This window comes from Embiotoca jacksoni, unplaced genomic scaffold, assembly GCF_022577435.1.
Source record: "Embiotoca jacksoni isolate LCO1_2020_lvr unplaced genomic scaffold, fEmbJac1.0.p SCAF_76, whole genome shotgun sequence".
Lineage (NCBI taxonomy): Eukaryota > Metazoa > Chordata > Actinopteri > Embiotocidae > Embiotoca > Embiotoca jacksoni.
In genome coordinates, this window is record NW_027185432.1 from 807,549 (window position 1) to 834,660 (window position 27,112).

The window sequence follows — 27,112 nt, forward strand, 5'->3', positions numbered from 1 at the left end:
GTGACAGAGACCGGTCGGACCTGCATTCAGGAGAATGAGAGCGCATCAGCGGCAACATGCTGCAACTTGTGTTGTTGTTCATCACGACAATTTTGTTGGAGAGAGAAACATGTGGCTCCAGAGGCTGAGCTGCTTCAACAATGCAACACAACACTGCGTTGCTGGGCATGACAAATTGTGTGTGTGTGCAAGCGAGAGAGAGAGAGAGAGAGAGAGAGAGAGAGGACGAGCGCCAGCCCAGTCTTTCCTCTTAAAAATGGCGTCTTGTAACAGAACGAGGGGAGAGCGTGTTCCGGGGAGCGCGAGCGGCAGCTGTCGGAGCTGGAATCACCGCGAACGGCGCTTCGCTCATTAAAAGCTGCTGCGGAACGTGCAGCATCTGTTCTGCGGCCCCATCAGTTTAACACGGGAGACAATAGACAGTGAAATAGACGGAGAGGAGAGGTGGGAGGGAGGAGGTGCTCCTGGCTGCTGTGACTCCCCCCTCCTCCTCCTCGCACTCCTTCTCCTCCCCATTCCTTCCAGTCTACAGGCTCGTCAGGCAGAGAAATAAACAGAACCAGAGGAGAAGAGAAGACATTCCTCCCTCCCCTCCCCCCCACTATCTGCCCATCTTCATCCAGCACTTTTCTTTCATGGAGAGGAATTATCCCGCTGCAGGCTTCGGAGATCTGGGTGCTGGGACGGGATGGAGTTACGACAGATCGACCAAAGCAAGGTAAGCGCCTCGGTGACCGGAGAGCACCGGAACCCATCCGGTCCGCTGGCTGCGCAGCAGCGGGCTTAAATGGCTGTAACAATGCCGAGGCTGCGTCCTCTGCATCGAGCCGGGCTGCATGGTGCTGTTGCACGGCCACCAGGCTCAGGTACAGCCAGGGGTATTGTCATCGAGGGGGAGGGTGGGGGTAGGGTTCTAACTGAAAATGTATGGAATGCGATGGAAGGTTAATAGTGATAGGGAGACGGAGGACTGGGGGGAGGGGGTCGCTGGAAGAACAGTGTTATTTCTAAAATGAAAAATGACATCCATCCCAGCAGCACCTTTGTCTGTTAAAGAGCTGACAGCTGGATGGAAAGGTTGATTGACAGCCACTGATTGGCTGCAGCCTCAAATCAAAAATCATCTACTGCTTGCCTGCTGTCAATCAAACAAGACGGGCATTTCAACACGAGAAAAACACGAACCGTGTACGAAATATAATCCACGTTTACATGTAAGTCGCCATTCAAAGATACGGAAAGTAGCCCGATGATAGCGGCTGAGTGTGTTCTCTGATTTATGGGATGTATGACTGATGAACATTCTGCCTTATTAGTAAACACTACTTTACAATAATATCACGTGACCAGCAGACGTGCCCTGACTGGCACCGAGTTAACTACAGTTCCAGATGTGTGATGTCACACGGGTGCTCAGTGAGCATGAGACCGGCCAGGCTCACATCTCAGTCCCGGAGTACATGACCCGGAGTCGGACACGACACAGAACCGGAAACACGGCGGGCAGCTGCTCTGCTGCTAACGCTAGCAAACAAGCTAATTAGCGACGAAGCCGTCTTCGGTGCCAATAAACCTCCAGACTCTAGTTACGCTGCTGCTATTAATGAATCACACATTCGCGATTTGTTCCTCACACGCTCGCGTTGCTGTGTGTCGAGAGGAAACGCGGCCTCGAGTCATGCTAAAGTTAGCAAGCTCCTGTTAGCTTCGCTCCACGTTAGCGGTCGCCTTGACAACCACATCAGTCTTCGGTCTGACTCCATCTCTGTCAGAAATGGTGCAGACTTACAGCCTCCTCCATTCATTCAACATGTCAAAATAAGAAAATGATGTAAAATCGGCGAAACAAAAAGAGAAAACGAGACATCGGTAAAGTCATGATTTTCTTATCCATTCAGAAGTAAAGCTGTATATATAATGTCCTTGATTTTAATGCGGAGGGGGAGCTGCAGTGAACTCAGGTGAATTATTTAATTTTGCTCCTGTTATTCTGTCACCAAGTCCAAACTGAGCTGTACCCACTGCAATACATTTTCATCTGCAAATAAACAACTATTGTCATGATTAGTTTGAAATATATATACATTTTACATGTTTTGCCATTAAACCAGGGCAACCTTTATTGGCAACTTTTTATTGCTTGAGAAATGCACTTAGACAAACCAGATGAATGTATTTTTTTTTACTGATTAAAATGTACCTTAATGTACTCTCATCTATTATGTGTGAAAATGAAGTCAGAAATTACATAAAATCGGGTATTAAAGGAAAAGAATTGCACCATTTTTGCATCAAATACTAACTAAGAGCTGAGAGAGTGAACATGGTACAAAACACAGCTGGAAATGTCTGCATATCAAGTAAAAATCATTTCAATTAAAATGTGTAGAAAAGCAGTCAACACGTACAGTATATGTGAGCTCTGGTGCAACACTATCCATTCATGTGTCTTTGTTTTGATATTTAAATGTTAGAACTATATACTGTATGTATATTAAAAAATATTAATTTATTCATGTAACTAAAGTATCATATCTAATTTTAATCTTTTAATATTCACATTGTCAGGTCAGCAAAAGTTTATTTGGATTAAACTCTGAATTACGTTAATTACTTTAAAACAATATGCATTGACCGACCACATCTTTAAAAAAAAAAAAAAAAAAAATCATAAATTGTGGGCCTTCTCAACCTCAACCAGCAGGAAAAATGCCTGTGTATGTAATATTTTAAAAACCTGTTTTGATTAAGTTTAATTAAAAATATAATATTAAATTAATTTAAGGACCATTCTTTATATAGGTGGTTCTATCTAACATCAAAATTGTTAAATTAAAAGAGATAATATTGTTGTTCATGTTGACATCTTAAGTAACATAATCAAGACACAATTTTTAAGTCAATCAGATTTCTGACAGTTTCTTTTTCTTAATTCATCTCAGTATCTCCATCAGTGAATCTCCCAACAGACCAAACTTGTGCCCACTACCCAGCTAAAACATTCATCCAATAAACCCAAAGTACTCCTTTAAAAAGGCACTCCTTCTTATTTCCTCCCAGATGCCATATTTGATTTTTGTCTTTTCATTTTCTGTGCATGTTCTCTGCTGTTAGCATCAATAAAGCTCCTCCTGTGGTTTTCAGTGAAAATGTGAAAAAGTGGAGACCTGCCACCAGCCACTTATAACTGTAGAACCTCGTCAAATACGTGTTCTGATGAATATTCATAGATGATAAGCACATTCATCACGTCCTCATGGAGCAGTAAATCGTGCAATCTGATGTTGATATTGTCGGCACATTATTATGGGGGTTTGGTGAATCCTGAGGTGCCTGTTTAAATCCCATCTGCCCAAACATTCCCTGTTAACTTTTCTTAGTATGTGTAAAGGCACAAAATCCCCTTAACATAGTTGTTTCACATACTTTATAAGCAGATCACAGGATTGTGATCACAGGATTTAATTGGAGATGTGACCCACCAGCTCAAATATTTTTAAAATGTATAATCTAACCGTAAAATAATTTAAACAAAAAATTTCCAACATTGGATGTAGGGAGTTAAAAAAAAAAAAAAAAAAAAAAAAACCATTAAAAAAACAGGAAAATATAAGGAGAGTAGATATATGATTTGTAGGTTATGGGCAAATTTCCATCAGTTTTGCGGAGAAGCAGCATTTTATTCCCCCATTGCACTGCAGCCAATTACGCTCAGTGGTCCTGTAGTAAATGACCTTTTACAGGTTGGCGGCCTGGTACTGCTGCACTTACAGGAAGAAACACTCAGAGCTATAGGGGAAGAACATTTTTCTGTGTAGCAACAGGGAGATAATGGATGGTTCGTGGATAATTACCAGGCGTATAGGTTTAAATCTACCTGAGATACACAGTAGTTTTTGCAGGATTTAAATCTACGTACAATGATACAATGAGGAAAGTCTGCTCAGGTAACGTCTAATGTCTGCCGGGTCATGCCAGGTGAAATAAACCCTCCCTACCACCACAAAAAGCCACATTAAGTCCTTAGCAGTGCTTTGAACGCAGCATAGGTGTGAAGCTTGTCAGGGGATGGTGTGTTTGTCGCCATGGCGGTCGGTCTGTCCGTCCTGCCTCCTTCTACCTACACCTCTCCTAACGCTGTGTTCACATCGTAGAAGGTAGAAAAAGGAAAAACTCAGGTTCAAAACTCGGTTGTGTTCACAGACAAATCGAGACGAGTTGTGTAACAGAAGCCGCCTAAAGCTTGTAACTACTGCTCATTGACTACATAATAAACTTTATATTGCACTTGTCAAGTTTATAAAGTTCAACACGTTCAACAAGTTTGCAAAGCGAGCAGCAGACATAAAAACAGAAAAATAAAATGTACAATTAAAAATGAAAAATAAGAAAAATACTGTCAGAAATAAAAACAGATGTAAAATACAACAGATGTAAATATTAAGAATAAATAAATAAATATAAGCATAAAACAAAAAGAAAAAAAAATTGAATTCTAATAATCAGTTTTTAAAAGATGACGCTGAGATAGCGCCCTGATTCCCAAAGGAAGGTTGTTTCACAGTTTTGGAGCCCTAAAGTCAAACGTCTCATCCTGGGGACTGAAAGCAGTCGCTGGTCTGCAGATCTGAGAGGATGAGCCAGTGTGGACGGGGAAAGAGGGGCAACAATATAAAACTGGGCAAGGCTGCTTAAAAACCAGAAGTAACATTTTGAATTCCATTCTGAAAACCACGGGTAACCAGTGTGATTAAAATGGGCAATATATGCTTTTTGAGTCCTTTAATAACCCTAGCTGCAGTCTGGCAAATAACAAGTTAGAGTTATCTGGATGACTTGACACAAAAGCATGAATTTTTGCATTGTTGATTATACAAAATTATTTAATCTTTGTAATACTCCTGAGTTAACAGAATGCTGAGTTGATGATTTTGTTAAAAATGTTTAGATAAGTTAAGGTCAGAATCAAAGATTACTCCCAGTTAACCGCCCTCATGGTGCACTGTAAACAGTGACATGGGCTGAAAACTTGGCTAGTTAGGCTATAAATCAACAAATATGTCAGATGTGGCACTAATGGACTACCAACCCTAATCAACAATCAGTTAAGAGATGACAACAGTCAAGATATGAGAACAGTAAAGAGATGAGAGCAATAAGGACATGAGAACAGTCAAGAGATGAGAACAATAAGGAGATGAGATCAGTAAAGAGCTGAGAATAGTAAATAGATAAGAACAATAAGGAGATGAGATCAGTACATAGATGAGAACAGTGAAGAGATGAGAACAGTAAAGAGGAGAACAGTAAAGAGATGAGAACAATAAGGAGATAAGAGCAGTAAAGAGATGAGAATAGTAAAGAGATGAGAACAGTAAAGAGATGAGAGTAGAGATGAGAACAGATCCCTGACGGTTTCTGCCGTACAGTAGTACAACGGCTGACACCTTTCAGAAGTGCTTTTTCTGTCTGTGATGAATTAAAGACCAGATAGAAAGGTTTTCAAAGAGTGAGTGGTCATTCATAAAATATAGGAGCTGTGAATATACCACTTTTCCCAAGTACAATGACAAGGAGGAGCAATTTAGATATGTGTTTAAAGATATTTAGATTTGAGGAACAATCCCTGAAAATACAGACTTGCTAGATGTTATAATATCTAAAGACAGGAGGAGGATTTCATGCTATTACCCATCCTGAGTAAATCAGACTCAAATACCAAACTAAATGAATTATAACCCTGTTACACATCACACATAATATATGATATTACTTCCCTTAAAGCGCACCCTCTTGTCTGAAAGGTGCTTTGATTCCTTCACTGAGACTTTTGAGGCCATAAAAGCCAGCAGGATTTCGTGATATCACAATTTAAGACAATCCAGTGACCCAGGATGCAACCTGGATCCATGTGATGAGGAAAGTTGATAATGGGCTTTTTTTTTTTTTTTTTTTAATAAATGTACATCATGTTTCCAGCAATGAAACTTTTAAAATGACAAAAATATTTCTGTATTCATAGACTACAGATGGAGTCAGACAGAATAGATGTAATTTTCTTGCAGAGATAATTGCAATTTCTTTCTGAGGAAAAACAAATTACACAGATTATTAATGATATGATAATATTCCTAAATCATAAAACATCTTTAATCACTGATGGCTACAGAAGTCAGGGTTTGGCGTGGAACACTTGGGTCATACACACTCGATTATTAGTGTTTCATTTAGGAACACACTTGGGCTGAGTTGAAATATTCATGTTTGTTTTTCAGAAAACTCCAGTTGTAATTATGACTTGGAGGCAGACGATGGTATTTAGAACTGGCAAATCTTCATAGCCAGATACAGAAAATCCAAACAACATGCTTCAGCTTTTCAAAAAGGATGAACAAATGCAAGAAATCTCAGAAGGAGAATGCAGAGAATCTTGTATTTAACATTGAGGACTTCCACTCTGATTCTCTCTTTTGTTGTAAATAAGAGTTATTAAATGTCCAACCTGCTGTGTTCCTCAGCCTCATGTATGGGACCTCCAGGTCCTCCCACCCAGACTCAGAGCTGCTCCACCGGCAGGCCTATGGCACCCCTCACCCCCTCCAAGGCTATGCAACCAACCACCACCCAGGAAATTCGAGACAGGGCGGAGCCTGGGGCGCCGCAGGACGCACGCTTGGTAAGGATCCGAAACGTCGACCAGTACTGTTAGTTAGAGTTGCAAGTTGTAGTTCTGGGAACTTGGTGAGGGACGAGCTCCATTTGAACGAGCAGCGAAGTTAGAGAGACGGACTCAGAGCTCTTTTAGTCGTAGGACTACTATCACGTGACTCTGGGCTTCTTTTTTCAGGTTAACCATTTTGATTTTGATTATGTGACCAGTTTAATCTGAGATTGTTAAAGATCCACCCATTGGATCAGAACCGCCGGTCAACTGCCTCCGAACGGTCTCATCCAGACCTGCTGATGGCTGTTTGTTTCGTTTTGATATTTATTTCTATTGGAAGATCAAATTTGCTCTCACAGTTGAAGCATAATTTTTGTTGTTGCCTGTTTTGCCAGAAGTCGAGTTTTAGGTTTTATTGGATAGAATGCTATGTGGACTTTGGGGTTTGTATATGTAGATATCCATATCTCAATAAGAATAAATAAATATGTATACAGACATGATATATGCTTTTTGTTCTTTATTTAATGATAACAGTCATTTCTTTTGACTGCACATAGATCACGCTACATTTATTGTTGTTTTCATCCAACGTCCTTGTGTGAGATTTCTATTTAGTGTTTCTGTTTTTGAACTCTTCCAACACAGATGACTGTTGATGACTCTTAATTACATAATAATTACAGCCTGAAATTTACTCTAAATCTTTGATACGAAGCAGTTACTAATAAGTTACTACTGGCACGTGAATATACGTGCACAGAAAAAAAAAGACTATGGGGACCCAATATTTTCATATAGTGTGATGTCTTTTCTAATACGGTGATAATACGAGGACCTCATATGAATGGTCCTGGGTGTGGATATAATGTATTGCTTGCATTGAAATATATTGCTGAAGTGAAACTTGCAAGAAGTGTTGCACACTTCAGCAGTTCCCCCTCTTTTAAACAGCTGCATCAACCTCACCGTTTCATCACGAAGATGGTTCACCCAATAGGAACAAAGACTTGCTGTCTGTCAGAAGATAATATAGTCTAGACATATATAGTAAGGTATATAGTGTATGTTACAAGTGATGTTGTACAATAATAATGGACAATACATGTCGAGTTTCTCAGATGCTTGTGGATCTCTGATTTAACATGTGTTTTTGTTTCCAGGCCTCTCGGGGCTGTTTGATGCCGGCCTCCATCATGCCGGCTCCACGGGTCCCGACCCGTCCGTCATGAATCTGATCTCAGCTCTGGAGTCTCGGGGTCCACAGCCCTCCCCCTCCGCTTCCTCCCTCCTCTCGCAGTTTCGCACTCCCTCCTGGCAGGCTGGTAAGTGTCAGCCTGTTATGGGAATGAAAAAATTTCAACATTGTTGAAATGCTAATATTTCAAAATCGCTCAGTTTTCATTTGTGAAAAAAACAATTTGCATTATTGTTACTATTATAAAGTGAGAAGTTTTTAATCTCAAAGGAAAGTTTATTCAGTTAGAATTGACCTGCACTGACCACCTCTGTCTGTGTGATGTTGTCCTGTAGCCATGCACACACCGGCCCCAGCGGAGCTCTTTATTTCAGGGGCCCTTCCAGGCTCCAACTCCTTCCCCTCCTCCTCCGCCCTCTCCGCATACCAACATCCTGGCTCCTTCTCCGGACGATCCTTCACTCCCTCTTTGTCCCTGCAGGACGCGCCTACATTTAGCCCGACGTCCAATGGTTTGCTGTCCCCCCATGACCCCCTGCTGCACATCAAAACACCCTCTCAGTCTAGCTTGGGCTTCGACCGCTTGCTATCTTCCCAGAGTGCCAGCTACCGGGGCGCCCACGAGCCCCTGACCCCTCCTCAGTCCCAAGCCCCTTCCACCTCCTCCGGTTGCCACCTGCCCCCCCCCCAGATCAACCTGTTGTCCTCCCAGCTCCACAACCAGTCCTCCCAGCTGTATAACGCCTCCATGTTCTCTTCCACACCAGCCCTGACCCCTGCAGCGCCGCCTCAGCCTCTTCCAGAGAGGGCGGTGTCCCGGCAGGACAGTGTGATCAAGCACTACCAACGTTCATCCCCATCCCAGTCCTCCACCTTGCAGCAATACGCCAGCTGCGGCGGCTCGTCTGGCTACCAGCAGATTGTCAGCCACCATCGGCACGCGGGGGTGTCCTGCAGTCCTCTGGGCGAACAGAGTCCATCCTCTGACCCGAAGCCCTCACCAAGGATGGAAACCCACACGTATCAACCTATCATCCAAACTCCTTACACCACCTCCTCCTCCAGCTCCTCATTCTCCTCTCCGACTGCCACCAAGGGATCGAAGAGCTCCAGCTCCACCAGCGGCTACTCCTCTTCAGGCTCTGTGTCGTCCTCCTCCCGAACCCCCCACACTCCGCCGTCAGCCTCCTCCACCTCCTCTTCATCCTCCTCCAGCTCCAAGACGAGTGCTGGCTCCTTGTCCACTCCATCTCGTCAGCAGCCCCCACCCCAGTCAGCACCGGCGCCGCCCCCTCTAACCGTGGCTTCATCGCCCCTCGTTCAACAGCCAGCAGCCAAACAATGCCTCTCCACCTACGGTTCTCAATCTGTGGCCAAAAGCACAGGCTTAGCAGACCAGACACCCCCCCAGCAACATGCCCAGTCCTACTCTCCCGGCCAGCCTCCATTACACATGTCCCAGCCCTACGGAGGTTTCAGCTCCCCACACGCCCAGGACCTGAGCTCTGGAGCCGGCGGCGCGGGGGGGAAAGCCTTCGCCGGGATCGGCTCAGGAGGACGCTCTTTCTCTGCGGAGATAGTCTTTGAGGACTCGAGTTATGGCTCGGCGTCTCTCAGAAGAGCAGGTAGTCCTTCCTTAGGATATGGGAGTGGATCAACAGGAAGTGGACCTGGATCAGGAGCTCCGGCTGCCGGTGTTGGAGGTGGAGGCAGCAGCTCGTACCACCTGCCTGAATCGAGTACGTCACCCTCTGTCGGTTCCTCCATCAGTCGGCCCGGGCTGCACTCTCCTGCCGCTGTTCACCCCTCCCAGTCGCCTGGAGGCTCGAGGGCTCCGAAGTACCTGTCCTCCATGCTGTCTCCTCCTTTTATGTCCTCTCCTCAAGGCTTCACTGACACACGGCAAGCCCAGAGCCAGTCCTACCACTCGACACCGCCCAAGCCCAAAACGGAGACCAACATGCTGGGAGTCGAGCGATCCCAAGACGAGGACGAGGATGACGACGATTTCCTCATCCACCACTTACTACACGCCCAGAGCTCGACTCCCCATCCCTCCCAGCATCACCCGCATCCTCAGCAAATACCCCAACCGCTCGCACAGGTGAGGAGCGGGGAAGGCAAAGGATCAAGCTACGACATCAGCAAGATCTCCGAGGAGCGCTACCACCTCCAGAGTGTCATTCGGACCAACAGCAGCACCGGCAGCTCCGGTCCTGGGACGGCAATCAGTGACATGGAGGCCGGTTTAAACAGACATTTAGAAATAAATCAGAAGAAACAACAGGCGAAGTCAGAATTGACGATATCAAAGTCCACTGCCGGAGGGGTCCAGGTGGTTACGGATTCTCTCCCCCACTCCCATCAGCAGCACCACGAGTCCTTGGGCTCTGTGGTCCACTACGGCAGAGGAGACCCCTACACACAGCACCCACACCCCCAACATCCACACCACCCCTCACACGTCTCCTCGCACTCTCAGCAACACACTCAGCACTCCCAGATCTCCCAACACTCCCGCCACCCTCAGCATCCTCAGCACCCGCACTCGCACAGCCACACCCACATGGAGCTGAAGAAAGCGTCCGATGCCAACGACAATGCGTACCTGTGTAACACACCGGATGTGCAGCAGGCTCGACAAAGCCAGGTCTCCCTCTCGCTGATGGATTCATCCCCAGACCCGCCACAGCAGTCTCACATGCTGCAGTCGGTCCTCTCTCACACCACCCGCACCAAGATGGACCCCCAACAGGCCCCTCCCCCGCAGCAGCAGCAGCATCCTCTGAGCCAGCAGGCCATGATGGGTTCAGCTGGAGGAGCGGGGCCCGATGAGGGAGAATCCCCACCGCAGAACCAGTCCTCGCAGCTACAACTCCAGCTCCAGACCCAAGGCATGGACACCCACTACAGCCTCGGAGCCCAGTCCAGAGATCCGACCCGAGCCAATCAGAACTCGATATCTTCGCTAGACATGCTAGATCCATCTCTGTCCCGGGCCAACAGCCGAGACAGCGGCGGAGCCCTGGACAGACCTGTCACCGGAGGGGAGGGAGGTGGCGGAGACAGGCACAGGCAACAGCACAGACTCACCCCGCACCACCACCCCCCGCACACAGCCTCAGATCTCCACGACTTCCTGGCTGAACCGGACCTGGGCTTATCCGCCGCTTCACACCTGCACCACCTCAACCAGCCTCAGGGCCACACCCACCCGCACGCCCTCCACCAGCAGCAGGCACACGCCCACCACCCGCTGTCCCACGCCCAGTTAGCTCACCCGCACTCCCAGATGGCGGCTAACATGGGGACGTCCCAACAGCAGCAGCAAGCCCAACCGCGAGAGCCTGAGACGCAACTGTCGCACTCCCAGTTGGACCAACTCAAACAGCACCAGTTCGACCCAGTGAGTCCAGTAGATAAAGTCGGACAGAGCCAAGCTCAGCAGCGGTTCGCACCGCTCACATCCATCTGCTTTCCCGACTCTCTGTTACACGACGAGGACCGCTCTTTCTTCCCAGAGATGGAGGACATGTTCTGCGCAGCTGATTACAAGTCGAGCTGCGTCGGGGATTCCGGAGCCGGACCAGCTGCTCAGGACGGCCTCAGGCAGGCTCACGGGCCGCCGCAGGAGGGCATGGAGGCCTTAAAAGCAGGAGGTGCTGGAGAAGGCTATGATATGGTAGGTCATCACAGTGATCAAGGCTATGGGCAGTACTGCCACGGCCTCCCGGGAACGGGAAACGGCAATCTGCACCTAGACCTGGACTCTCTGAAAACCCACGAGCTCCCCTCCACTGTGAACACGGACCAGCTCGGCCTCATTCAGTCTCAAACCACCGCGGTGGGATTGAGGTCAGCAGCTCAAGGGGATGGCTCTGTCAACAAGATGATGGGAGCTGTGGGAGTGGGCGGAGGGTCCAACCCGACCGGTCTGACTTCGCCTATATTCTGTTCCTCTCGACCCAAGAAGCTGCTGAAGACCAGCTCGTTCCACCTGCTCAAACAGCGGCGGGAGCCTCAGCCTCAGACAAAGAAGAACTACGCGCAGGAGTATGAGTTTGAGGATGACGAGGATAAAGCCGACGTTCCCGCAGATATTCGCCTCAACAGTCGACGTCTTCCTGACCTGTTGCCCGACTTGGTGTCCAGTTGTAGGAAGGCTGCTGGGGCTTCGGGGGTCGGTGGACTCAGTCCGCTGATGGGTGACATGGACTTCTGCCACGCCTCCAGCTACTCTTCCCTGGGGCATCCTTCACAACTCCTCCCCAACGAAGGCCCGAAGAAAAGGGGCAGGAAACCGACCAAACCGAAACGCGAAGGCCCTCCTCGCCCGCGAGGTCGACCACGCATCCGTCCTCTTCCCGAGCCTCCGTACTGCCGGGGCTTGATGGGACCGGTGGCCGGAGAAAACAGGAGAGGCCGTGGGCGGGGTCGAGGGCGGGGAAAAAGGGAGGAAGGACTGGTGGAAACACATCGAGACATGAACAAAGCACAAACCCTTCCGTATCAGCAGCAGCAGCAGCAGCAGCAGTTCGGCCAACAGCAGCATCTCCAACAGCATCCGCAGCATCACAGCCAGCAGGCGGAGCTCCACCAGCAGCAGCATCACCTCAACCATCAGCCGCAGCAGCACGTTTCCTGTTCTCATCTCCAACTGCATCACCAACAGCATCATCAACAACAACAACAACAACCATCCCAGCAGGCGCAGCAGGATCCCATCAGACCCATCAAGGTACCAGTTGATCATCTGTATATGTCAGGAAGAGTTTCCTCTGGACAGCATGAAAAGAGTGATCATTGGTCCTCGAGGGGGACTTTAATAGATAGGAAGAGTAGAAGGTGTCCGATGATGACTCAGAAATGATTCAAACTACATATGTTGTATATAAGTCATCAAAGTAAACCTGACTTTTAGTGTTTGGATGTTATTGTTCAAAAGTTTTTATTTTTAGATATAAAGTTACATATACAGTTTATACAAGCTAGAAATGAGTATACATATATATATATATATATATATATATATATATATATATATATATATTTGATGCTGTCTCTCCTGGGCAAAAGAAAAAAAAAAGGTGAATTGTGGGTATGAATACTAAGATTTTACTGATATAAATACTTAAGGTTACAAACTACAGTTCATCTTATTCTCAATGGCCTCCACCAGTAAAATGTAAAGCGTATGTGTCCTGTTGATGAGACCTGAAGCGCCACCGCACTGTGTGCACAGCCATAGATTGAGTTATCTCCATGTTTGTTTTTTTTTACTGTTCAATGCAGGTTTAATGGATTTTACATTAGAAGTGAGTCACGACACACGGCGGAGGTGTGGTAGCTCACTATCAGGTGTAAAATCCTTCAGTTTGTGCGGATATTTCAGGGTGTGGCCATATTAAAAAACTCCTTCATAATCAGTCCAGTGATGACGGGAGCAAAATGCTTTATGTTGTTTGTTCAATATTTATGAGACTCATTGATGTCCAACCAATTAGAAAGATGGGCTGAAAGGAATTTGTTGTTCAGAAAGATTTTTCCGAATAGTTGAAGGTGAAATAAACAGCAGAGAACAGGATGCTGTGCGGCCGGCAGTGAACGACACTAAAAGTTAAACGAGGATCGTTAATGTGATCATTTAATAATAATGTAATGAATTTGTTAAGTGGTGCTGAATGTCTCTGTCTGTCTCTCAGATCAAACTGTCCCTCCCTACCATGCCTCCATCAGAGTCCTTGTTGAGGACAGACTCGCTGTCCAGCAGCGAGCCGGTTCTGTCAGATGGATCAGTTGGCTCGGCACCATCTCTGGGCCTGAGTCCCGGACCCAGCAGCACCATGGACATCAGCAGGAATGAGCTGAACCTGACACAAGACAAGATGATGAAGCATCAGCAGAGAGCTGCAGAGGTAAACCAGAACCAGAACCAAGGAGAAGCCTCAGTAGAACCAGCTGGTAGGATTGAATGTGTCCTCCATGATTTAATACGGCAGCTATTACATTACATTTAGCTGACGCTTTTATCCAAAGCGACTTACAACACACTGATGGTACACCATCGGGAGCAATTTTTTAGGGTTCAGTGTCTTGCTCAAGGACACTTAGGCATGTGGACAGGAGGAGCTGGGATCAAACCACCAACCTTCTGATTAGTGTGCAACCCACTCTACCAACTGAGCCACAGCCTTCCTTAGTCTCTAACCATCTCTGACGCTTTACACCGAGTGGTGTTACTGTTCAGCTCGGCTCATTAGCTGCACTGGAAAGCTCAGTCATTAGTATCTCTGACAAATGCTTGTCTTTGTTGTAAAAAAAAAAAAAAAAAAAATCTGTTTGAAATGTAAATTTGATGCTGTCACTTCAATGGCAAGCTTTGAAATGTGTGAAAGGCATGAAAGCACGGTGAGTTCCTCACGTGGATTCAGGACAGATTTTTATCAGCGCTGTGTGACGTGTGACCAAAGCTGAATGTTTTCTCATCTCCTCTGTCAAAACTCTGCCTGACAGCTTGAGGGGGCGGGGCTTCTTCAGCAGGGGGAAGGCCAAAATGACAGACAGCTCCATAAATGAATCGCTGTTCTGTTCAGTTCAGTTCAAAAAAGAACAAATAGAGAAAAGTATATAGAATCAGATGGACTGCATGATTAAATGAAAAAAATTTCAATTCCGAATAATGAAACCATCCGAAAATCCATTTGAACGATTGTGTTCCTGTAATAATGCAGTTTCACGTGGGCTGTTAGATCCTCCTGTCGGTTGAAGCCTGTCACTCACGTCGGCTGTGAAGAAGAAGCAGCTGCAGCGATGAAGAGATGCTGAGGACTTGTGCATGACAGCCTCAACTTTGTATTTCATGTCTGAGTGAAAAGAAAGCTTGTTGCCGCAGCAACGCTGAGATGTACCGAATCTGCAGTCAATACTTTGAGTGTGAGGAAACACCCTCCAAATACATTCAAACAGATGCACTTGAGTTCATTTGAAGAGACGTCCTCTCCTTGTTTGGGCTTCCCGGTCATTGGGTTTGGACGTAGACCAGGGACGGAGGGGGAAGTGCTGACTCAGCTATAAGGTGGTTTACATCTGTAGGACTGAAGGGCAATTAGCCATTAATACAGAGCAGTTAAAGCAAAGAGATTTTAGGCAGCCCAACATTAAAAGACCTCATTTCAGCTGAGAACGAGTACAGAACCAAGCTGATGGTAAAATGTACCGGCCCGGCTGAGTGTCACCGGGTGTCCACTGGTGTCATCAGACTTTATACAGTTTAACGGGTTTATGGAGACAACGTGTAGTCTGCTGTTCCTGTTGATACAGACTACAATAAAATAATGGATAACAACAATAATGAGACAATATAGATAGTAACAATAATCAATATAAATATAGATTAATAATACACAGACAACACGCATATCTTTGGCTCCTTGAATCCTCTCAGTGAACACCAGCAGCACATTTGTCTTCATATAATCCAGATCGATAAAGGTCATTCTATGCTCCTCCCACAACGACATCGTCAAGATGATCGACAACAGGGAACCTTTTGAGATGGATTACGTAACGTGTTCATTTAAAGGAAAAGTAAATTTCGACCTATCGATCTGTAAAGAGTTTGATCATCCTCAGATTTTGAAAATAACTTTTTTTCCCTCCGATGTTCTCACAGATGATGGTGGACGGATGGAAGAAGGAAATGGACGACCCTCTGAATCCCGAAGCCTGGGCTGCCATGCAGAAACTCTCTAGTTCAGTAAGTTGCTTTACACCCTCTGCAAGAATGAGCAAAGTCAGGAGCTTCATATATAATTCATAGCTCATCTATTCCAACTCAGGCCTGTAGCAGAGGGAAGACGTTCTCCACCTTATTCACACCTCAGGTGCCTGTAGGCTCTGAGCCGTACCCGTGGACAGAGGCAGCGTTCCCCCGCAGGTGTTTGTTCAACCTAAATGTGAGAGAGAGTGTCTGGTGAGGTCACCAGCGGAACGCAACAGAGTTTTCATTCTCAGATGGGTTTTTCGTGGTCTGAGCTTTGGAGAGAAGGAGGTTATAGTTGACTGACAGCCAGCTCTTTCTGACTGACAAAAGATAGAGGAGAGATATGCCTGTTGCCAGGGCAGCTGTTGCCACAGTTACGGCATTTCTTTCAGCGCAGGACCCTTGCTGCCACCTGCTGTCTGTTCGGCGTTACTACTCGTAGCTCCTCGTTCAGGTTTGTATTTAGTGAGCTACTTAAATGGCAATCCAAGAGTGGAGTAAAAATAAAACAAATCCTTCACTTTTTATTCTTAAACTTTGGGTTAAAAATGCTCTCAGCTTTTATGTTTATATCAAATTATCTATGAAATAATGAAATGGTCTCTCTTTGTGATAAACAGACTCATCAAACAAGCCTCTATGGAACATTTGAGCATCTATCATCTCATTGTTTTGGTTTTTTACCGTCTGCAGCTCCGCAGTTTGGGTTCAGTCTCTCTGCTCTCATTAAAGCAGCTGAAACGTCAAACAGTCGACAGACGTAGTCAACGAATACAGAAAGAGACAGAAATTCTTCTCAGGAGGTGATGGACACCAAACCAGAGTTAAAGTGTCGGACTTCATCATTCATTCATTCATGCTTTGTGTCTGCTGGATGTCAACATGTCAACTATTGTCCAACATGTTCACCACAACTATATATGACGTGTAAGTTCTGGGAACACTTGCTCTGCTTCGGTGAAATAAAACACACAGTTTGTTGTAATGAACAGAGGAAGAGACATTGTCAGTGATGAGACTCTCGCTTCTTTCAGGCTGATGAGAAGACCTTTGACTTCAAACCGGGTTTAATGGCCTCTTTCCTGGACTTCCTGAAGACGGGCAGAAAGCAGTCCGACCTCGAAGTGAGACACGACGGAGGTGAGCAGGAAGTCCTGAACCCCTGCTCCTCTCTGAAGGGAGGAATCCGGCTCTTATCCCCGCCTCCTCCTCCCCTCACACCGACCCCTCCTCAGCAGCCGGCGGGACCATTCAGCGAGGGGGGGCGGGGGGAGGAGGCCGACCTGGCCCTCAGCAACTGCTCGAGTCCCTGCAAGCCGCTGGACGACGAGCTGAAGAGGAACCTGGAGACACTGCCGTCCTTCTCCTCCGACGAAGAGGACTCGGTCAGTAAGAACCAGGACCTGCAGAAGAGCATCTCCTCGGCTATCTCGGCCCTCTACGACACCCCCCACTCTCTGGCTGCTGCCATGGCGTCTGCAATGGTCAAGGCCCAGCCCTCTCTGTCCCCCCCGACGTCGCAGGAGCCGGCCCTCAGCTCCCCTCTCCCCGCCATGCCCCCCCTCATCTCCAGTATGGAGAACAGAAAAGAGGAGGTGCTGACATACACTCATCAGCACACACAGGATGAGGAGGAACCGAAACTGGACTCCCCACAGTCGAACAGAGACCAAACAGAAGACAGAGAGGCTGAGCAGGGAGAGGAGGAGGCGGTGGAGGAGGAGGAGGAAGAGGAGGTGGAGCAGCAGGAGGAGCAGGAGCAGGAGAGAGGAGAAGAGACTGAAAACTATGAAGAAATAATGAGAGATCCACAGAATTTGCAGGAGGAAGAGCAGGTGGAGGAGGAGGAGGAGCAAAAGGAGCAGAAGGAGGAGGAGGAGCAGGAGGAGGACATGTTTGAGATGCAGCCCATGGAGGTTCCTAAAGTTGAAGGTAATGAATGTGTTTGTCTGTCTGTTAACTGAAATGTTCACTGATGTTGACTTCGATGGTTGCAACATACCATAATAATCATCTCACGTCCTTCATGGAGTTGCTTCGTCATGTAACTATGAAGCTTCAGCCAGGTGTTAACAGCTGGATGTATGAAGGTTGAGATGGTAATATCACTGACTCCTACGTGATGATTCATGGCACTTTTTTAATCAAACTTCGATGGGCTGGATGTGAGTGGATTTCTTCTGAAGGGACGACAGATTTCAGGAGATGAAAGCAGCTTTTCTTTTAAAACTAAAGGGACACAAAGGTCCAGACTGCAGGCAAATCACATTTCTTTCTGAGATCAGATGCTTTGGACAGACTGTCTTCGCGGTTATTTGTGAGTGAACAGATCAGATTTGGTCCAGACGTCACCAACCTACCTGCATGGGTTGCTATGGTAACGATGCACATGCAGCCACGCTGGTGACGCAGCTTTCCAACAGGGCCGCTGCCGTAGACAGTTTATTTGAGTTTGAGTGGCGTTATCATCTACGAGTGTCAGTGGGGCGTCCGGACAGAGACACAACTGGAGAAATCGGACCAGATGTGGTTTGGATCCGGATTGTAAAAATAGCATTTCATGTGTTTTTCTCGCTCTTCAGACTTTAAAAAAAAAAATCATCTGGATACAATGTGGATATGATAACAATTGGATTTGGGCTGTCAGTCTGAATACAACTTTAGATCACATGATGTCAACAAACCAAACAGCTCCACTGACTGATGAAGACCACACGAACCTCTGGAAGAAGCTTTAAAATGATTCTAATAAGAGAGAGGAGATGTGTTCATGGTCAGAGACAGGTGGAGGAATGAGCTGCTGTTGATACATTGGAAAGGCCTGCTGGATGTCACAAGAAGGGTGGAGGTGATATGATGAACAGGAAAGGTGGAAGTGATATGACGAGCTGGAAGGGTGGAGGTGACATGATGAGTTCTGTTTCTCGACTTCCTGTTTCACAAAGATATGAAACCAGAGAATGAAAATTAAAATGTGTTGCTGCAGACTAACTTTCTCCTTTCCCTCCACCCTGTTTCACAGGTTCTCCACCAGGGCCGGTGCCTGTCCCTCTGTCTCCATCACCCCCCACCTACTCCTCCTCCCCCCCGTCCTTCCCCCCTCTGTGTTTCTCAGTCATCCCCCCACTACCCAATCAGCAGGGGAAGGAAGAAGCTGGTCCTACTAATCCTCCTGCTGAGCAGCAGCAGTCGTCATACCCTCAGACTGCAGCCACCTCCCCACCCCCCTCCACCTCCCCTCCAGCCATCCCATCGTCACCCCTCTCCAACCTCCCCCTGGCCCAGTCCGTCCCCCCTCCTTCCACCACTCCTCCCCCGTCGTCCTCTGACCAGGACCAGGAGCCTGAGGTCGGGCAGCCCTCCCCCTCCCCGTCCTCCTCTTCCTCCCCCTCCTCATCGTCCTCTCAGCCACCGTCGCCTCCGACCCCGGAGGAGACCCCGTCATCCCAACGTCTCACCTCTCTGCACCTAGCCAAGAAGCAGACGGACGCTGCGATTGCCGGGGAGAGCGAGGAGGAGGACAGCGAGAGTGGTGGCGAGGGAATCTTCCGCGAACGGGATGAGTTTGTGGTTCGAACGGAGGACATCGGGACTCTCAAGGTGAGTCTCCCCCTCCACTCCCGGGAGGTATGTACGATCGATCAACACCTTCCCTCCATAACCACCTGTGTTTGCGTCACCAGATGGCGCTGCAGACCGGCCGGGAGCCTCCACCCATCTGGAGGGTGCAGAAGGCTCTGCTCCAGAAATTCAGCCCAGAGATCAAAGATGGTCAGAGGCAGTTCTGTGCAACCAGTAATGTGAGTATTTCATATTTTATTGTTTTTGTGTTGTTGTTGCATATTTATGCTTTTCTTGTTTTGTCTGTTTATTTTGCACACAGTGGGACTGTGAGAAACGTTTTTTTTTTTTTTTTTTCGATCCGTCTGTATGTCTGTATGTCATACGGTGGATTGAAATGAGATAAGTTGAAGTTGAAGTTGCAGTTCAATCCATACAAATGTACTTTATAGGTTCAAAACAAATCAGTGAAGACCTGGACGAACCAGTCCACTTTCACAAATACTCTAATGTTCAACATCTTCCTTCTGTAAGCCTTTTACAGTAGTTCCATTTTCACAAAACAACTCTCACTGCAGTTTGGGACATGTAAGACTTCCTGTTTTAATACGAAAAGTAGTTCCGATTTAAGCAATTTGAGATTATACAAGTTACCAACTAAATAAAACGTAATCTAAGTCTTTTCATACTGTGGAGCAATTCACTCAAAATATAAAACTTTTTTGTTAGTGTGATCTCCATTTCCACGGCAACACACGGGGTATGACTAAGAACGGGAAAACAATCAGTCCTGTCCACAGACTCTAATGTAACGTATGTAATTACTACTCCAGGAAGTAGTCCAATCCCTTAGCAACCACCTAGCAACAGAGAGGATTTCTGGTCTCCAACTGAATAAATACAGAACATAGAAACACTAAACTGCTTAGCTAGCTCAGTCTGGCTGGAACTAAGATATCTGATGAACAAAGATATCTGATGAGCTAAGATATCCACGGACTCGTGTTTTTACCAAAAAGTACCAAAAGGCACCCGATTTCATCAAATGGGTCACTTTTAATAGCCCTGTAACAATTAAAAACTACATTACATTACATATTATATGAAATTCTAATTATATATTCCCATTGAGAAGATGGAGTGATATTTCTAGTGATGAGCAGGGTGTGATGTCATGGTGATTTGTTCCAAATGTTCATTGGACCAATCAGATCTCTGGGGCGGAGCTACTGGTTGTATAATCACAGTATTACAGTTTTTTTCTTTCTTAATGGATCCCGTAACATCAGATATTAGTTTTTATATAGAACAGTGCTGTTTATGACATTTTAAATCTGATTCTTTATGTCTCTTTCCTCAGTACTTGGGTTACTTTGGTGATGCCAAAATGCGCTACCAGCGTTTATATGTGAAGTTCTTGGAGAACATCAACAAAAAAGACTACGTCAGAGTGTGTTCGAGGAAACCGTGGCACCGAGCCAGCCTGACTCTCAGGTGAGACTTCTTTACAAACGTCAGAGGAAGGGACATTGTGATGAACTGAGAGGATTCGGAAAGTGTCTCAAGAATCAGAGCTACATTAAAACCTCAGATGTGAACTAAATTCAGTGATAACCTTCTTCAAAAGTCACATCTGTCAACAGCTGATTTTGGATTCATTTCTAATAACTATATAGTTTCTTAGGCCTCAAGACAACAAGGGTTTATTCACTGTATTGTCTTCTCTTCCTGACTGACTGACAGGCGCCAGTCACTCCCCAAACAGCTTCCCACCGCTCACAATCAAAGCCAGCCTCGAACAGAAAGAGACGAGCGAGACAAGGAGCGACAGAAAGAGAGAGAGCTGAGAGAAAGAGAAAAGGAACAAAGAGAGAGGGAGCACAGGGAGAAAGTAGAGAAGGAGCAGAAGGAACGAGAGAGGAAGGAGGAGAAGGAGCAGAAAGAAAAGGAGGAGAAGGAGCAGAGAGAGAAGGAGGACAGAGAAAAGGAGGAGAGAGTGCGAAAGGAGAGGGAGTGTCGAGAAAAAGAGAAGGAGGTGGAACGGGAGAAGGAGAGCGATGCCGAAAGGAGGGAAAAGGAGAAAAGAGAAAAGGAGCAAAAGGAGTATGAGAGAAAGGAGAGGGAGCTGAAAGAGAGGGAACGAAGGAGCAGGGAGCAGAGAGAGAAGGAGAAACAGGACCGGGAGAGGAGGGAAAGGGAGAAACAGGTGAAGGAGCAAAAAGCAAGGGAGGCACATATGAAAGAGTGGAAGGAGAGGGAGCAGAAAGAAAAGGAGAATCAGGAGAGGGAGCAAAAAGAAAAGGAGAAACAGCAGAGGGAGCAGAAAGAAAAGGAGAAACAGGAGAGGGAGCAGAAAGAAAAGGAGAAACAGGAGAGGGAGCAGAAGGAGAAGGAGAAACAGGAGAGGGAGAGAAGAGAGAAGCTGAGAGAGCAGAAGGAGAAGGAGAGACAAGAGAGGGAGGAGCAGAAGGAGAAACAAAGAGATCTGGAGAAAGAAAAAAGAGAGAGATGCACAGTGGAGTTCGCCAGACTGAAAGATGTGAAGGGAGGAGTGGGAGGAGGAGGGAAGAAGATGGAGTATCCATCCAGAGCCAAGACCTCCAAGGACAAGGCCGAGCCTCCACCCAAGAAGAGGAAGAAGTGGCTGAAGGAGGTGCTGTCCTCCCCCTCCGAGTCGGACTCGTCTCCTCCCAGTGATGATGAAGGTCAGCTGTTCATTAATGCTCACGGATGATGTTAATGTGTCTCTGTTAGTGTCGGCTGGGTCCCGGTCCAACAGCTGCTCTGTGTTTCAGGGCCCATGCGGGCCGGAGTGAACAGCCGGGTCATGAGGGAGATGTTCAGGAGCTACGTGGAGATGTTGGTCAGCACCGCTCTGGACCCCGATATGATCCAAGCACTGGAGGACACTGATGGTGAGACCTCAAATAGAGGACACAATAGTCCTGGTGATCTCTACTCACATAGAGGACACAATAGTCCTGGTGATCTCTACTCAAATAGAGGACACAATACCCCTGGTGATCTCTACTCACATCGAGGACACAATACTCCTGGTGATCTCTACTGACATAGAGGACACAATACTCCTGGTGATCTCTACTCACATAGAGGACACAATACTCCCGGTGATCTCTACTCACATAGAGGACACAATAATCGTGGAGAGGGTCGTAGTTTGAACCCAGGAGAGACCTGGCTGACGCACTGCACTCGTACTGTCTCTTGATATACTGACTGTATTCTGACCTTCTGGGGTCGAACACCTGACAACAGTTACCTTCCTAGCTGTGTACCCATGTGACCAACAACTAATGAACACACAGCTGTCCACTCCGGAGGTTTCACCCACATGTGGCTCCTACATCGTATTTTGTCACTGTTGTAATGCATCAGCGGGATGCATCGGGAGGCGTCATGTGTTCGGGTCGTCCGTCTGTCCGTCCTCACCAAAGTGGTAGCTCAAGAAAACATCGAGGGAAGTCCTTCAGATTTGGCACAAATATTAATTTGGACTCAAGGATAGACCGATCAGATTTTGGTGGTGATAGGTCAAAGGTCAAGTTCAACTGTGACCTCACCAAACATGTTCCCGACCCTAAATCTCAAATCAATTCAAATTAGAACATTAACATAAGATAACATGATGAAGTGATGGTCTTTTTATCCACCTGTTAGAGTCCAGATTTAAAACATGATCTACTGTCATTGTTGCAAGTTTGTGTTCATTCACAATCAGATTGATGGGACGGATCCCTTCAATTCTTCGCGACAGATAGCACGAGTCTGGACAGATATTCTTTGAATGTGCCTTTTACCACACCGCTCCTGGAACTGAAAACTAACACTGAGAGGACTTTTTTCAGGTGTCTTGTAAAAACTTGGAGTGACAGTGATTGAGATGATGGATTTAAACGTAAATGTGTGTTGTGCTCCTTGAACTCCTCAGATGAGTTGTATCTGCCTCCCATGAGGAAGATCGATAGTCTGCTCAGTGAACAGAAGAAGAGGTTGTTGAGGAGAGTCACTATGAGTGCTCAGCACCAGGTAAACCTTCATATTTTTCTCATTAGTGTTCAAACAGATGCAGTGCAGTAAAACTTGGTTTGAACTAACCCTGAGCTGCATCTCTCTTCACTCTGCTTTCCAGGAGGCTTTACACGTATTCCCCAAAATGACAGCAGACCCTCTGGAGTCTGGAGCTGTTAAGGTTCACCTCGGTGGGGATGGTTACAACCGCAAAACCCTCAACCGGCTCAAGAGGAGCATTCCTAAGCAACAGGTGAGAGATTACATCACGCTCAGGTGACGCTGGTCCAACGCTCAGCGCTGAGCCTGTAAGTTGAAGGACAAGCTAAAGGGAGTCTCATGTGAGATTCCGTGAAGGTGCGTTTAGTTATTGTCCAACAGAACAGAGCTGTGTGACAGTGATGAGACATGTCAGAGGACGGATTGCCCTCAGAGGTCATGACCTGAAGGGACGGTCGGGCTCCTTAAAGAGTCAGTGAAAGCCTGGCGGTCCGGGGAGCTGTTTGTGTCCTGTAGACATTGACTTTGAGGGTCCTTCAGGTATTTTCAGTGAAAAATCAGCAGTTGGTTGATGAGTTAGTCTGGGAAACAGCACGACATGGTCCCAGTAGTCACTTTAATGCACCGGTATATCAAAGAACATAGATATTATAGCAACAGCAGCAACATCAATGACTTTTTGTTCAACAAAGTCTGTTTTGTAACCTGAAAACGGAACATAAAAAGAAACTCAAAGCACCATACCAGAGAGAATCACTTTCATCAACTTATAAACTGATATTTCACTGTAACATCAGACCTCATCTGAGAGGCTGCAGCTCACCTGTCCCTCTGTATGCGTCTACAGAACAGAACGGAAGTCGGCCTGATCTTAATGGCAGGGTTCTCTTATATCTGAGTCGTCACTCTTCATCAGAATTCACCACTTTCTGCAGATCTTTATACAAAACCTGACAAAATTAAAATGGCAAGCTCTATGAAATGTTAGTTGGGACACTCCGGCGGCACATTGATGGCAGGCCGACTGCACCGCCCTGCGGCTCACGAGTCAGCTGAGTCAGTCACCTGAACCTCGGTGGTCTATCTGAGATCTCAGCAGGCCACAAACAAATGTTGAGGGTTCTGGCCTCTTTTTCTTGGACCGAGTCCTGCTGGTGGATGCAGGTGTGTATCTGGGTGTATGGCCAACACAGCATGTCCTTGAGTCAATGTTGCAGCACCATGTTAGGGCTGTTTGTGCTTTGAATTATAGAATATGATGTCATATTTGAATAGAATATGACTGGTCTAGCACAGTGGAAAGAGACATTATATTGGCATTCATTCTGGTTCTCTACTGTTTACAGTATGTATAATGTGTCAGGCACACTTGCACACATCAAACACCAGACTTCAGCACAATGAACACTCCTCCTCACATTTAATCGGATACTTAGTTACCTTCCGTTCTTTATAACTTGGTTCTTCATAACTTAGTAGTTTTAAACTTTATTGTTTATAACTTGGTTGTTTATAATTTATAACATAGTTGTTTATAACTTGGTTGTTTATAATTTATAACTTAATTGTTTATAAGTTGGTTGTTTAAAACTTAGTTGTTTATAACTTAGTTGTTAAAAACTTGGTTGTTTATAACTTGGTTGTTTATAACTTGGTTATTAAAAACTTAAAAACATCTCAAGAAGAAAATGTTCTCCAATGTTTTTCTCTCTGTTTTCAGGATATGAAGCTTTCCATTGAAATGTGTCGGATATACAGTCTGTATCATTCTCTTCACCACTACAAGTATCACACCTTCCTGCACTGCAAGAAGGAGGTAAGGATGGATGATGCATTTGTGCAAAAATCTTATGAGGTGTTCTAATAAATATTTTGCATGAGATTGGATCTGTACCATTAGCAATTATAAAACGCTCTAACTGGCATATTAACTCTCATTATCAATATTCTGCTCTTCAGACGTGTTCATCAGGTTAATGAGGTCACTTCAGTCCTGTTGAATCCAATCTGATACAACGACATGCAGTAGCAGGATTGACATGAGATAACAGGATCCGAATGTAATAGCATTAATAATGATACTCGGCGTATGACCTGAGGAAAGAGGTGGCCTTCGTCTCAAAGAAACTCCCTGACGTATTTAGCATCTGTTGAACAGAAAGATTAGACCCTTGACTTTGTTTAGTTTTTCTTGATCATTGTAACACTGCAGCGGTTCTGTGTGCGCCTAATGTTGTTGTTTCCGACCAGACGGACAACATCGAGCAGGCAGCGGAGGACCCTGGCCAGGAGGAGGTGGTGCAGCAGTGCATGGCCAACCAGGGCTGGCTGGAAAGCCTCTTCAATTCCTTCATGGAGCTGCTCAGCCTCAGTGCCAAGGCCTGAAGGAGCTCCCCCCCCGACGCTAGACACGAAACAACTCACACATCCAGTGTGTTTAGTCGGTGGAGGCATCCGGAGTTTATAAAACAAAAGAATCACACTGCAGAATCGAATGGGTGCTCGTCGTACAATGGTTCCCGTGAGTTTGTTTGTGGGAGATTTAACTTTTAAAGTATTTGTTTTATTGTTGAGTCCATCTTGATTTCAAAGAATTGTACCGAAAAGATGGAGGATAGTGAACTGTGTGAATATCATGGATGATTTCCCTAGAAGTCATAAGAGAGATGATTCGGTCAGCACTACAAAAAGAGATTCTTCTCAAGACACTCCAACTGTCTATAAGTGCTGATAACTATGGTTTGTATAATTTATACGAGGACATTTTTAAAGATGACCATCCTAAGATGGGACTGTTTGCTGTTATGATTTTTGAAAAATGTTTTAAAAGGGTATACATAAAATGTCCCTGCTGCATTTATGGCTTTGGTTGGACCAGCAGAGAGTCCGTCGTGGCATCGGTGAGGTTTAACGGGACTATGTGATAGTCTCTTCTTCTGCAGTGAGATTAAGGGGAAAAAAGTATTTAAAAGTGAAACACGTTCTTTTTTTGTTTGTTCTTCAAAAGACAACGAGAGCGAGGGGTGCAGTACCCTCAATGCCTAGGAATGAAAAAAATAAAAATAAAGCACGACTTCCTTAAAGGAAGTACAAGGTGAAGCGATTCACGCGCGTCCATGTCAGTGTTAATGTTAGTCATTTTTATCTGTTTGTTGTTGCTTGATATTTCCTATCATTTGGTCTCCGAGGAGATTCTCGCAGAGCAGTTTTTTGTTGTTTTCATGTGTAAATATTGTACAGTACTTCATTCTCTAGTTTCCAGTTGCTCTTCTGTACATGAAATTCCTGTATTTGACATAATGAAATAAAACTGTTGACAAATGACAAAACGTGATGATGAAGAAAGAGTCTGGCGCTCCAGTCATTTCACTGATGTGTGATCAGCTGCTCATCGAGGATGCACCAGTAGAACTTTAGTAGCACTTAAAATGGCACTTACTGATAGCACTTTGTAGTTTGGCTTTCTTGAAGAAATTGTATTTTCTTGATTCCTGTTGTTCTGGGTTTTGTACCCTCATGGTTGAAATGCACTTGTTGTAAGTCGCTTTGGATAAAAGCGTCAGCTAAATGAAATGTAATTTTTGATTTTGATTTTTTGATTTTATACACTTTATTAATCCCCAAGGGGAAATTTCTTCACTACAGCAGGGGGGCTCTCAGGGGGGAGATGCTGCAGCAGGCTGCCACTAGCGCGGCGCCAGGTAACCTGACCTGAGGTGCACGTTTTTGGATGATGGGAGGAAGCCGGAGAACCCGGAGAGAACCCACGCAAGCACAGGGAGAACATGCAAACTCCGCACAGAAAGGCCCAGGACCGGATTTGAACCTGTAACCTTTTTTGCTGTGAGGTGACAGTGCTAACCACTGCACCACCGTGCCGCCCAAATGTAAGGTAATG

At 46.0% G+C, this 27,112-nt stretch overlaps 1 protein-coding gene across 1 annotated transcript; it reads left to right on the plus strand.

Annotated features, from left to right (window-relative positions):
• Positions 1–265: 265 nt before the first annotated feature.
• On the plus strand, positions 266–26,559 carry prr12b (proline rich 12b). The gene is made up of 16 exons (XM_069177700.1): positions 266–718; positions 6,519–6,676; positions 7,828–7,989; positions 8,198–12,600; positions 13,565–13,777; positions 15,535–15,618; positions 16,659–17,556; positions 18,647–19,224; positions 19,308–19,424; positions 20,546–20,679; positions 20,929–21,890; positions 21,981–22,100; positions 23,135–23,232; positions 23,336–23,467; positions 24,935–25,030; positions 25,465–26,559. The coding sequence occupies exons 1-16, from the start codon at positions 636–638 to the stop codon at positions 25,597–25,599; spliced, it is 8,373 nt and encodes a 2,790-aa protein (XP_069033801.1). The 5' UTR covers positions 266–635; the 3' UTR covers positions 25,600–26,559.
• The last annotated feature ends 553 nt before the right edge of the window (positions 26,560–27,112 follow it).

Excerpts from the sequence above, each read along its gene's own strand:
- prr12b (XM_069177700.1), top strand. The coding sequence starts at position 636 with ATGGAGAGGAATTATCCCGCTGCAGGCTTCGGAGATCTGGGTGCTGGG. Across the intron at positions 719-6,518 it reads GACAGATCGACCAAAGCAAG|CCTCATGTATGGGACCTCCA; the intron begins GTAAGCGCCTCG and ends TGTGTTCCTCAG. Across the intron at positions 19,425-20,545 it reads AGTTCTGTGCAACCAGTAAT|TACTTGGGTTACTTTGGTGA; the intron begins GTGAGTATTTCA and ends CTCTTTCCTCAG.